The sequence below is a fragment of the Petaurus breviceps genome, unplaced genomic scaffold, assembly GCF_028583685.1.
Source record: "Petaurus breviceps papuanus isolate PSGF00001 unplaced genomic scaffold, PetGlider_PUasm1.0 90895, whole genome shotgun sequence".
In the NCBI taxonomy this organism is placed as follows: domain Eukaryota; kingdom Metazoa; phylum Chordata; class Mammalia; order Diprotodontia; family Petauridae; genus Petaurus; species Petaurus breviceps.
This window is the reverse complement of record NW_027187372.1, coordinates 26,566,022-26,578,337: the sequence shown is the minus strand read 5'-3', so window position 1 is coordinate 26,578,337 and position 12,316 is coordinate 26,566,022. Positions and strand designations below refer to the sequence as shown.

The following is a 12,316-nucleotide window of genomic DNA, read 5'->3' as shown; positions in this document are numbered from 1 at the left end:
TTCCTTCCTTCCTTCCTTCCTTCCTTCCTTCCTTCCTTCCTTCCTTCCTTCCTTCCTTCCTTCCTTCCTTCCTTCCTTCTTCTCTCTCCCTCTCTTTCTCTTTCTCCCTCCCTTCCTTCTATGCATATTTGTTATGAAAAGTTACTCTTCCTTCCCACAATGGGCACAAAATCCTAGTAATCACATATATATATGTAAATATATATGTATATATGTATAGCACAGAAACTTTTTTATTATTTTTTTTCAGTTCCAAGTTTTCTCACTCCCCCTCCTCCTCTCCAACCCATTGAGAAGGCAAGAAAAACAAAACCCATTACAAATATGTATAATCATGCAAAGCAAATTTATGCATTAGTCATGTTCTAAAAAAAAAGAAAGAAAGGAAAAAATGCTCCAGTTTGTGATCTGAGTCCATCAGCTCTCCATCTAGAGGTAGATGGCATGTTTCATCATGAGTTCTTTGGAATTGTGGTGGGTCATTGTGTTGATCGTAGTTACCAAGTGTTTCACAATTGAATATCTTTACAATATTGTTGTTACTATGTAGATTGTTCTTTTGCTTCTGCTCATTTCACTTTGTATCAGTTCACATAAGTCTTCCCAGGTTTTTCTGAAACCATTCTTTTTATAATTTCTTATAGCACAATAGTATTCCATCACATTCACATACCATAACTTGTTCATCCATTTCCCAACTGATTGACATCCCCTCAGTTTTCAGTTCTTTGCCACCACAGAAAGAGCTGTTATAAATATGCTTTTTCTTTTTTAATATATGATGCAATTAGGAATGGGGACAGTGGGAGAAAAGGGGAAATCATTATAAAAATAAGTAAGTGAATGAAGATTTTAAAAAGAAAATTCAAGTTAGGTAGCAAGAGATATACAATAATTTCTACTCTATTCTCTTCTCCCTACACCCATATTTCCTTACATGCCCTCTCACACAGGATGCCACCTCTTTTCCTCCTCTGCCTGCTCAAACAGCTGGCCATAGTTGTGATGGTTGGTAACTAGATCCAACCCTCTTAATTTCCTCCTCCTCTTTCTTTTCCTCCACTCTTTGTCCTCAAAAGCATTCTCCTTGTATCCAACTAAGGCAAGAAAAACAGGTCAAAAAATCTGCCCCACATCACCAAATAAAGCTGAAGGAGACCAAAAGAACCTAAAGATGGAGGTGTGTGTGTGGGGAAAATCATAGGGTCACAGATTTAGAGCTGGAATAGAACTTAGAGGTCATTGAACCCCATTTTACAAATGAGGAATTTGGTACCCAGAAATTTGCCAGGACCATAAAGCCAGTGTCTGAGGGAGGATTCATTCCAGGTCTTCCTGACCAGAAGTTCAATGCTCTATCAACTATACCATATTGCCTTTTGGAAAAGTATATAGGGCTGGAGGGGGTTAATTCTTAGGTCCTTGGGTGTAGGGGTGAGTGAGGTTCCCTCTCTAATTAATCCTAAACCTGGGTCAGTGTCACACAGCAAAGGTCCAGATTCTCAACAACAAGCCCTATGAGTCCCCTTCCTCATTTACACATAGCTGGGTACTTGCCTCTCTATTCTTCCTCTGCTAGATGGTTTCTGCTAGAAGCTGCTCAGGACAGTGCAATAATCTTTCTTCAGAAAGAGCCATAAAGATCATGATGCCCAAGGCCTCATTGAAAAAGAGTCCTTAGGGGTCAGAAATAGATCTGGACAGGCATTTGGGCAGCTTTCTCATAGAGGGGTTATTTCCATTTCCCCCCTTGTATGCAATAAAAAGTCATAGTGGACAAGGAGTTCTTTACTTTGTGGCAGTCAATGCTAGCTGAGATTTTTGGACCTTATCATGGATGGACGGTCAGTGTCCAGTGTCTCTAGTGCTCCAGGATGAAGAAATGAAATTCCTGAAAATGTAGGAATGTGACCTATGGGCACAAATGCTGGAATATTGAGATTACTGAGGTTTTTTTCATCTATTTCAAGAAATCTACATTTTATTTTATTATAGTTCCCAATGGATACTCTCATCAAGGACAGGAGTACCTCCTGAGTTGTTAGGGCCCTTAGAGGTCATTGAATTTAGACTTTTAAAAAGTCCTTAAACTTGCACCAAATACCCTTTTGGCTGTCCAGTGAAACCTATGGACCTTTTCTCAAAATAGTGTTTTTTAAATGCATAAAATATAAAGGTAAACATAAATATTAAATATAAAAATGCATAAAATCATAGTATTTCCAAGAAAACCAATTATCTAGAAATACAGTGAGTAAAATATTCTTTTAAAAATTGCCACTCTTCAGATTAAGAACCCCTGCTTTAAACCCATGGGGCAGCATGGGGCAGTGGGAAGAAGAACACAGTATTGGAGTCAGAAGAACTGGGCTTGAATCCCAGCTTATTTAACCTCTATGAGATTCAGTTTCCTCAGCTGTAAATTTAGGAGCCTGATTAGCTGTTCTCTACAGAGTCTTTCAGCTCTAGGTCTTAAATTATCCCCAAATGACAGAATGGTAAAGGACCATACTTTTCAATGCTTCTGGGATCCTTGCCCCCTTGCCAAGGGACATGGGGGAGTCGGGGTCATTTGAGGGCACCCTGTCTTAGCTACCTTTGCCCCTGAATCCCTGGAACCCAGGTGCCAGGATACCATGGGAAACCCCACAAGCCCTAACCAGACCCACAAAGCAGGCCCCAGCTCCTTCAAGTCCAGGCCCAGCCTGTCATAAAGGGGTGGGGGGAGCCACGCTCTCCTGGTGCTAGACGAAAGGGATCTATGGTGACTCAGGAAAGTTATTGGTTTGGAAAGTGATTAAAGAGCATTGAGTGGGAGGGAATTTCCACGGAGAGAGCCAGGCCCCAGAGCAAGTCTGGGCGGGTTAGGGCTCAGCCAGGGGAGTCTGTTGCAATTACACCTATAAAACCCAGATCTTTAGAGAACTCAAAACTTTGATTCCCTCATTTTTTTTCTTTGCAGGAGCAGAGATCCGAGGAAATCCCAAAGCCACCCCAGCCCCCAACAAAGGCGGGGGCATCAAAGAGGAGCTGAAGGTGGGCAGGGCAAGAGAAGACTTAGGGAGAGGCCCAGCTCCTCAAGTGACTTTTGGCTTATCCCATCAACTCCTCAAATGACTTTTGGCTTATCCTGTCTCTCAAACTACTCTTGGTTGAACTGGGGCCCAGAGCAACAATGGGCAGGAAGAAACCTTTAGGCATTTTAGGGAAATTGAAGAAGTCACTGGCCTTTTGGGATATGGGGGAGTGGGTTGGGAGGCAATAGGTTCATTTCCCATCCCATCTGGGTAAGGAGGAGTCAGTCACCTGGCCTGTCTGACTCAAAGTCCATGAGACACACTGGGAGGTGGGAATGGGGGTATCATTGAAAAACAGGTTAGCTGGGGGTAGTTTGTCAAGAGATTTCCTTCTGTGGGAATGGGAGTCACCAGGTTTAAATGTAATTAATTCACATTTATAGTGCTTTAAGGGTTACAAAACACTTTCCTCACAAGACCCTATGAGGTAGGTAGTGCAAATTTTATTATCCCCATTTTCCAGATGAAGAAACAGACTTGAAGAAGTGACTTGTCCAAGGTCACACAGCTATTAAGTGCTAGGATATCCAGGTCCTTTCAGTACATACAAGTTTAATACTTTTTGCTACATGCTATAAATCCCCTTCCAGGGTGACATCATTTGGAACTAAGATCACTTTAAAGAGAAGTAAAAGCCTATAGTTTCTCCCAAGGTTTTCAATCACAGGTTGGGAGACCACTTTTCAAGGACTTTTTAGTTAGGGTTCCTGTCCTGGTAGGAGTGAGATTGCTTTCAGCTGTGAGATTCTGTGCTTTTTCAGGTCTCATATGCAAAGGTGAAGCCCTTCCTAGGTGAGTGTCTTTTGAGGAAACGTGACATTTTTCCAAGCTGGTTGTCAATTAGCTTATCTAAACCCCTCCCCCCCATGCTCTGAACATTGATGGGGGGGAGCTGAGCCACCCCAGGTAATCAGACTCCCTCAGAAGGGAGGATGAGACCTACACTGTTGTAATTAATTACCCTCTTGACAGAGGAGGGAATAACCGGTGCCTGAGCTCCTGGATCAGGGGTGGGGAACCTGCGGCTTTGAGGCCACATGTGGCCTTCTAGATCCTTGGGTGCAGCCCTTTGACTGAGTCCAAGTTTTACAGAACAGATCCTTTTATTAAGGGGATTTGTTCTGTGAAGTTTGGATTCAATCAAAGGGTCACACGTGAACCTAAAGGGCCACATGTGGCCTTAAGGCTGAAGCTTCCCCACCCTCGTCCTGGATATTCTGACCATCTACCTGGCTTCCCTGGGGATGTATCTCTGTACTTGCTAAAAGGACCATTCCCCACCCCTTCCCCCCATCCATAGACTCTGTTTTGTTTGCTCCCTGTGGATGGTCTAGGAAAGGCCTGAAGCCAAGTGGTGAAAATCAGCACCTGTGATTCTCCTCTGGGGATTCCTGAATTATCCTCATGAACAGGTTGCCTCTGCCTTTGTTTCCCTGCTCTGGTTTGTTCCTGGGGCATCTACCCCCAAGCTCACCCTTACCTTTACCTTCAGGGTCTCCTACCTTCCAGCCTCTAAGAAGCCAGAGAGAATGTTGGAACTAATTCTTTATTTACTCCCTCTGGTCTAAGCTGTAGCTGTTTCAGTTCTACCAGATCCTGGGCCCATTTTGTAGAGGAGTTGGGGTGCAAGTTGGAGAAATTCTCTTCTAGACCAGAGGGCAAAGCCCAGACCTGAGTCTGTGCTGGTGGGTCAGATCAACTTTCTACTTTGGGTGGGCAGTACAAGTAGGCCAGCTCTGGGCAGAGGCCAAGGGACATTCTGTCCAGTGTCAAGTCAACAAGTCAAGTAAACAAGTGTTTGCTAAGCATCTGTTCTGTGCCTGGTACTGTGCCAGACAACATTCCCTGAGAAGGTCAACTGGAGCATCCCTGTTCCTAGGAGGTGGCCAGAGGGTCTGATATAGGAGGTAAGAAGGACCGGGAGAGTGTGAGAGCACTAGCTATAGTCAAGGTTCACCATTCCAGAGCTCGTATACCTCTGGGCCCTCCAATGGCCCAAATGATCCCTCCTGGGGCCAGAGTCCTCACTGGATAATATTGACAGGGGAGTTGCCTATTCCAGAAAGAGATCCAGGGTGAGACGATCTCCCTTATCACAGGATCATGAGACCAGAGGCCAGAATCTTGGGTTTCAAAGACCCTGCATCTATTCCTGATCTCCTGAGTTACTAATGCCTTCCCTCAAAATAATTTTGCATTTACTTATATGAGTCTATGTTATGTCCCCTAATGGAATGCAACCTCCTTGAGGTCAGGGATGATTTCATTTTTATCTTAACACAGGGCCTGGCACATACACAGTAGACTCTAAAGAAATAAATGCTTGTAGAGTGAATGAAATAAGTTGTGGCTTGAATTGTCTTCTCTTCTCACTCCTGAGTTTTTTTTGCCATCCCACTTCCCCATCCTATTCCTTTTCCTTTCTTAGTTCCCAATCATCCTTCCTTTGGCCCTTCTTACTACCCTAGGCCAGGACGAATATACAGAGCAGTGGCTGAAAAAGAAAGGTGGGCCTCTGTCTGTTCCAAGTGGGTGATAGTATCTTGGACTAAGAAAATTTAAATACTATGATGCTAGAAAGTTAGAGATTCTTTATTCAGAAGAATGAAAGCCTCCTGAGGACAGAGGTTATTGGATTTTTGTCTTTGTATTTCTAGCACCTGAGTGCTTAGCACACACTATGTATCTAATAAATGCTTTTGGTTGTTCTTATTAGAGTTGATCTCATTCAGTGTCCCCTTCCTTTACAGATGAGGAAACTGAGGCTCAGAGAGTCACACTATTTTCAAGGTCACAGTTACTGACCTAACTGGGGTTGAAACCCAGGTCTCCTGATTCAAGCTAGTTAGTGCCGATTCCTCTTTTCAGGGCATCCTTTAGGCATAATAACTGAACCAACTGTTGACCTCTATGAGGTAGGAAGGTTTCAGGTTTGGATCACTATTCCTAGTATCTTGGCATTTTGGAGATCTCAGCCTGCCCTGGAGGGCATCAGTGCCATCTGCCAAGTGGGGAGGTTGAAGTATCTGGACTGGATGGATAGCCAGGACAAGGAGGGACACCTGAGACCTTCTCATCTCCTCCTGCTTAGGCCACAGATCCTGCCTACAGGAGAATGGCTCCCCGTCTCAGTCGCTTCTCACCAGCAGTCACTGGCTCAGACCAGCTGTTCTAGGGAAGGAGCTGTAGAATTTCTAGGTGAAGAGTCTCACATGGCAAGATCAAACATTTAGAGTTGGAAAGAACCTCAGAGGTCATCTTGTCCAATTTCTTCCTTTTGCAGAGGAGGAAACTGAGGCCCAGAGAAGTTAAGGGACTTATCCAAGTTCACAAAGATAGCAATTGGCAGTTTGTCAATAACTAAGTTATTGGCTTAACTTAAGTCCTTTGACTCCAAATCCAAACACTCTTTACACTGTTCCATCCTTGCAAGTTGCTAAGAAGGGAAGGGCAGAGACCTCAAGAGTTCTGCACAGAGAAAAGATAGCCTTTCAGCTCTTTCCCTTCCAAGGGCCCAAGCCAACTCAGTCAAAGTAAGTACTGTGGGTACTTACACTGTTAGGTTCTGGGGCATAGAGAAGGACAGAATCATGAGGTGCTCACACTAGGAATCCTCATTACCAACATTATTATATATTATTAATCATGTAATAATCTATTATTAACATGTGTTGAACTGTGCTACCAGGCCCTTTAAGAAATTAATGCCTGGGGAGGTGAAGTTATATGGCAAAGAGGTGGTGATCAGGAATAGACCCCAGGAGATCAAGTTCCTATTCTCAGGCCCCACTCCCAATATGGTCTTCCTTCCCTACAGGGAAGAGAAACAGGATATAGGAAGAGGCCTTCATTTCTTTCTTATTCTCTAAAACCAGGCTGCATCTTATTCTCTAAAACCAGGAGGTAATCCATCTCTCTCTCACAATGCATCCCCAAAGGGAACCTCACAACCCCACCCTCTCTGAGCCTAGGAGAGCAGGGTGGAGATTGTCAGCTCCCAGGGTCTGAGGTCAGAGATTCTGGGATAGATTTTAGTTCAGAAGTGAAAGCGACTGAATGTACAAGGTATTCTCTGGGCAATACAGAAGGCCCATCTGTGGCCTCTCTTACCCATCAGGCAAGGAGAGAAGGGGGCCCTGGGTAACGGCACAGTGACTGTGTTAGCCCCATACCCTCTCCCTGGCCCAAGGGCTTCTCCCCATCCCTAAACAAGGCAGCCACAGTTGCTTGAGACCCTTGCTTGTGCCTTACCCCCCTTACCTCCACACCCAACCCCAAAGCCTAGCCTGTCCCCTGGTTCAAAAGTATTGTCTTCAATCTGGCATGGGAAAATCTGGGGAGATAGGAGGAGGAAGGAAAAAGGACTCAATCTAGGCTCCACAGCCTGCTCTGAAAATGCGAGGCTGACTCTGGGCTTTCCTTGAGGGGAGCTGGCCAAACTGGCAGGTGAATAAAGAAGGGCTTCTCTGGGTGAGGGTGCATGTGCAAGCATTTTACACACCGGGAAGCACCAGAGGCCAGCCAGAGCTTGACAGGCCCCTCCAACCCTGCACTCCCCATCCAAACCCCTCTCCACTGCCACGGCACACCCCCAGCCCCGGCAGGCCCACCCCCAATAGCACAGTCTAACGCCATTAGCCACATGGCCGGACCGGGTGAGGGGAGGGGCTGAGGAGTGGAGGGGGGAAGAGTGCCCAAGAAGTTGCAGAAGACATCTATGTAAGACTTGGGCTGCTGGGACAAGCGATACCTCCCTTCCCCCCCACCCCCTTCCTCATTTCTCCTTCACCCCTCCCTTCCTCTTCCCTCCTTTCCCTCTCCCCTCCCCCCCTCCCCTCCCAGGTCAGATCCCCGGGCCTGCCAGTTTGTGAATGAGTCCCAGCTGCCGCCCCGCCCCCCGAGGCTGTGTCTGGGCCCGGGCCGGGCCCGAGGAGGGGCGGGGCCGAGCCGGCCAGGAATGCACTGAGGGGCCGAGAGGGAGGAGAGGAGAGGAACAAGTAAGGGCACATCCTCGGAGCTGCGGCTCAGCGAGCAGACAGAGCGCACGGGGAGGGAGAAGACAGGGGGTGCATAGACAGGCAGGCCGGGGGAGCGAGCCAGCGTAGCGGGGCCGCGGACACGGGGCCCTATGGTTCTGGGTGCCCAGGGGCCGACAGATCGGTGCAGGGGGACTGTCAGCTGCGGCGTCAAGGGAAAAGAGGGGCGCCGTCGGAAAGGGTGTGCAGAGAAGACTGTCCATTGAGGATACAGACAGATCGGGGCAGCTCCTATATAGCGGGGGCACAGGACACAGGCAGGCAGGGGACAGATCGAGGGCTGGGGTCCAGTGCAATCAGTCCTGGGATACATGGAGTAGTGTCCCCGTTGTCTGTCCTACCACTTCCAGGCTGCTCTTGGAAAGTGGTCGGCGGGGGTCTCGAGGAGCCCGTCCCAAGGGGCATGACCAAAGTCTGAGGACTGGGAGGCAGACGGGCTCAGAGCCCAGATGACTACAGCGGCAGCGAAGGTGCTGAAGGAGGGGGTGCTGGAGAAGCGCAGCGGGGGGCTGCTGCAGCTTTGGAAACGGAAGCGGTGCGTGCTGACCGAGCGGGGGCTGCAGCTCTTCGAGGTCAAAGGCACCGGCGGCCGGCCCAAGGAGCTCAGCTTCGATCGAATCAAGGCGGTGGAGTGCGTGGAGAGCACCGAGCGGCATATCTACTTCACCCTGGTGACCGAGGACGGCGGGGAGATCGACTTCCGTTGCCCCCTCGAGGACCCTGGCTGGAACGCACAGATCACCCTGGGTCTGGTCAAGTTCAAGAACCAACAGGCCATCCAGACTGTTCGAGCCCGGCAAAGTCTTGGGCCAGGGACCCTGGTGTCCTAGGCCCAGGCCCCCTCATCATGCTCCGCCTGGATCCCACTGTCTGTCCCGTCCAGGGAACCGTATCAGGTTAGTGACCTGGCTCTGTGGGGGTGGAAAGACCAATTAACTCCTCTCCCCCTGATCTGCAGGGAAGCTGGCAGGGGGCATAGAAGTCCTGACCAGGCCCAGGGTCCGGGCTGTAACAGTAGAATGGGGGTGAACAACGAATCCAGTGACAAAGGACCTAAACTCGTTCCTTGTTGGCAAACAGCCAAAGGGCAGGGGGCCAAGTCGAGAAAGGGACCGCTACTTTTTGGCTGAGGGCACAGGTTAAAATGAAAGGTAAGGGGTCTGGTTATAAAAGAAAGGAACCCAGGGGGACCTGGCAAACAATCTCCCACTTCCTCCAGGCATTGTGGAAGGCCCACTCAGGGTAACCACTATCTTTAGTCGGTGAAGACCCTTAAGAATCTCATGGGTTGAGGTAGTCCATGTAGTATTTCCCTGACTGTCCAGCCCATCATGCTAGTCTGGGGCAAGAGTTTCTCTTTCTCCCACCTCCCTTTAGGTACCCTTGAATAGACCGTTCCCACAGACTATTGTAACCAGCCAAAACCTTTAGAAGAAAATGAAAGGATGAAGGGGCTTCAGATCAGGCTCCTCAGTAATTTGTCCATCCTAAACTAGGGATCTAAGGATGGCTGGAGATTTGATGGACTGAGGATTGGAATGGGATGGACTGAGACCCCTATATCTTGGGATCTTTATCCATGTAAGAACGACAGAATGTCAGGCAGTATTGGAATCGTGGAATTAAAGATTTAAAGTCATGAACTGGAAGGGACCTTTGGGTCATCTAGTCCAATGCCTTTATTTTACAGATGGAGAAACTTGGGCCCAGAAAGGTTTGTGTGTGTGTGTGTGTGTGTGTGTGTGTGTGTGTGTGTGTGTGTCACACAGTTAGTGGATTTCCCCTTCCTCCAGATTTATAGGTATATAGGGTATGGTGAGGGTTCTCTTCTCCTCTATACGTTGTGACCTTAGCATTTGATTTGATTGATTGAGGAGAGGAAGGGACAGGAAAGAAAGAGATACAGGTAGAGGGCACAGGATATCAGGATTCAGAAGCTTTAACTTCCAGGGCAAGTTTCTTGTTCCTCCACCTCTCAATCTCCAGTAAGAAAGGAAGTGAGGCGGGGATAGGGTTCAGAAATAAAACTTATATGCTACAGAATAAAATCCTTTACCTTAAAACCCTGGCCAGTATAGGGAAGGAAACTTTTCATCTCAGGTGCTGTCTACCCCAAAGAAAAGAGAGAGAGAGACAGACAGAGAGAGACAGAGAGACAGAGACAGAGACAGAGATAGAGAGAGAGAGACAGACAGAGACAGAGAGAGAGACACACACACATACACATATAGATAATAAGAGAGAGAGAATCTGGATGCCCTGCATCCTACCAGGCCTGGCCAGTGGTTAAAGGAGGTAGTTTTCCCCTCTTTTCACTGCCAAGGCAGAGACCCTCAGGATCAAAGTGACCAAAGGGACTTTGAACTACTGCTCTTCACATAGGTAGAGGAGTCTAAGAGAGGTAGGATGGAGTGGACCAAAAATGTGATGGTTTCAAAAAGTGGGGAGAGTGTATCTTGTAGACCTGGGCAGCTTCTCCCTCAGGGTTCCCAGACTCAGGACACGAAATCAGACAGGGTCCTGAGAGATTCATGGGTACTTCCTTTCCCCAGGGTCCCCCAAAGGACAGGAAGAGACAGGGTACTCCCTGGTAGGCCTGAGGTAGGGCAGAGGGCAAGGAGAATGATTGTACAAATTGTCTTGCTTAGAGTGAATAAGGGCAGTATGTGGGCATGGGGTCTAGAGGAGCAGAAGCTGGACACGATAGTGCAGCAGAAGGGCAGAGAGAAACACCAGGTCCACAGGGCAACATCATGATTCATTCTTCATGACATTTTATATTCCCAGGGAAGCAATGACCCATTGAAGGAGGAGGGGCAGATGGAGCAAGCTTAAGGGAAACTAACCCGTCTGGTGGGAGGGGGTGTCAGGAATAGAACCCAGGAGACTTGACTCCCAGCCTAATGCCCTCTGCCCCAGATACCATCCATCTTGGGGGTGGGGTGGGGAAGGAGGGAGGCACAAGACTTCAGGGTAAAGGAGGAGGAGGCAGTACGATATGGTAGAAAGACTTCTAGGCTAGGAGTCAGAAGACCACGATTCCAATCCGCCTTCTGCCATGAAGACATAGAGTGACCTTGAGCAAATCTTTCCCCTTCTTTGGATCTCAGTTTACTTGTCTGCAAAATGAAGGGGTTAGACTAAATAATTCTCGAAGGTCCCTTTCAGTTCTAATGAATCCAGGCGTTAATCTCCTTCAGTCTCTTTTCAGGGAGAACTCTATGCTTTCTCTTTGCTTAAAAATTTCATATCCAAGTCTCAGTTTCTCCTCTCTTTAATAAGGAGAGGGCTGGAGGTGGAGTTAGCTTTGAGGGTCTGAAAAAATCTCTCTCTTATACAACTCAAACCCCATTGTGGTTGTCTTAGCCAATATTAAGGATGGCTCTGGTCCCTCAGAGACAATATTTTATCCTTGCTAGGTACTCTCCTGCCCCCACAAGGTTTTCTGTGTCAGGCTCACTTTCCTCCCTCACATTGCCCTCTGCTTACTGGTGATGGCTATATGGGTTGTTGCCTAGCCCTAACCATTGTTCTCCCTCTTCAGCTTCCCAGCTCTTTCTGAAACCGGGGAGCCTGAACTGTCCCTGCTGGTCAGGATGAATGAAGTGGACTCATGAATGGGCAGGAGCAGAAGGAAATAGTGTCCATGGGGCTTTGCTTCTCCTGGGGAGGAGAGTGGAATGTCAGGAAGGACTAAGAATGAAGATACTGCCCCTGGAGGCTCCAGAAATGTCACTGCCTTCAATAGAGACACAGACGGCTCTGAATTATCTGTCTTCAATTTGCTCCCTCTCCTGGGTAGTAGGAGGCCAGAAGGGCTATTGAGGGCCTCTCACTACTCTCAGAAGAACCTCTGTTCCTCATGTGCAATCCCATTTTCTCAACCCAAGAGATTGTCATCAGTCACAATCTGGGCCACAGTGCTCACCCAGTGAAGAAGAGGATGTTCCCTCAACCATGGGCTGGGTACTCCTAGGATCATGTGAAAGAGGCAGGTGGGGCCAGCCTCAGCCTAGTGTGCCTTCAAGAGGAGCCATGGTGACTGTCTCTGACCTCCTGCATTTGGGGAGCAATCCCAAGGGAATGGAACAGATGGGGCTTAGTTCCCAATCTTTGGGACTTGTTGCTGCTTAGGTCCTCTTGGGGGACCCTCCATCTAGGCCCCTTGTCTGTACTCCCATGACCTCATACCTGTTCCCTCCC

General features: G+C 48.0%; 1 protein-coding gene across 1 annotated transcript; it reads left to right on the top strand.

Moving 5' to 3' along the window:
- Positions 1 to 8,025: 8,025 nt before the first annotated feature.
- PHLDA3 (pleckstrin homology like domain family A member 3) lies at positions 8,026 to 12,000 on the top strand. Its single transcript, XM_069074549.1, has 2 exons — positions 8,026 to 9,009; positions 11,658 to 12,000. Exon 1 carries the CDS (start codon positions 8,563 to 8,565, stop codon positions 8,941 to 8,943), a length of 381 nt encoding a protein of 126 aa, XP_068930650.1. The 5' UTR covers positions 8,026 to 8,562; the 3' UTR covers positions 8,944 to 9,009; positions 11,658 to 12,000.
- The last annotated feature ends 316 nt before the right edge of the window (positions 12,001 to 12,316 follow it).

Bases quoted from the DNA above. Each gene is read 5' to 3' on its own strand.
- PHLDA3 (XM_069074549.1), top strand. From the start codon at position 8,563: ATGACTACAGCGGCAGCGAAGGTGCTGAAGGAGGGGGTGCTGGAGAAG.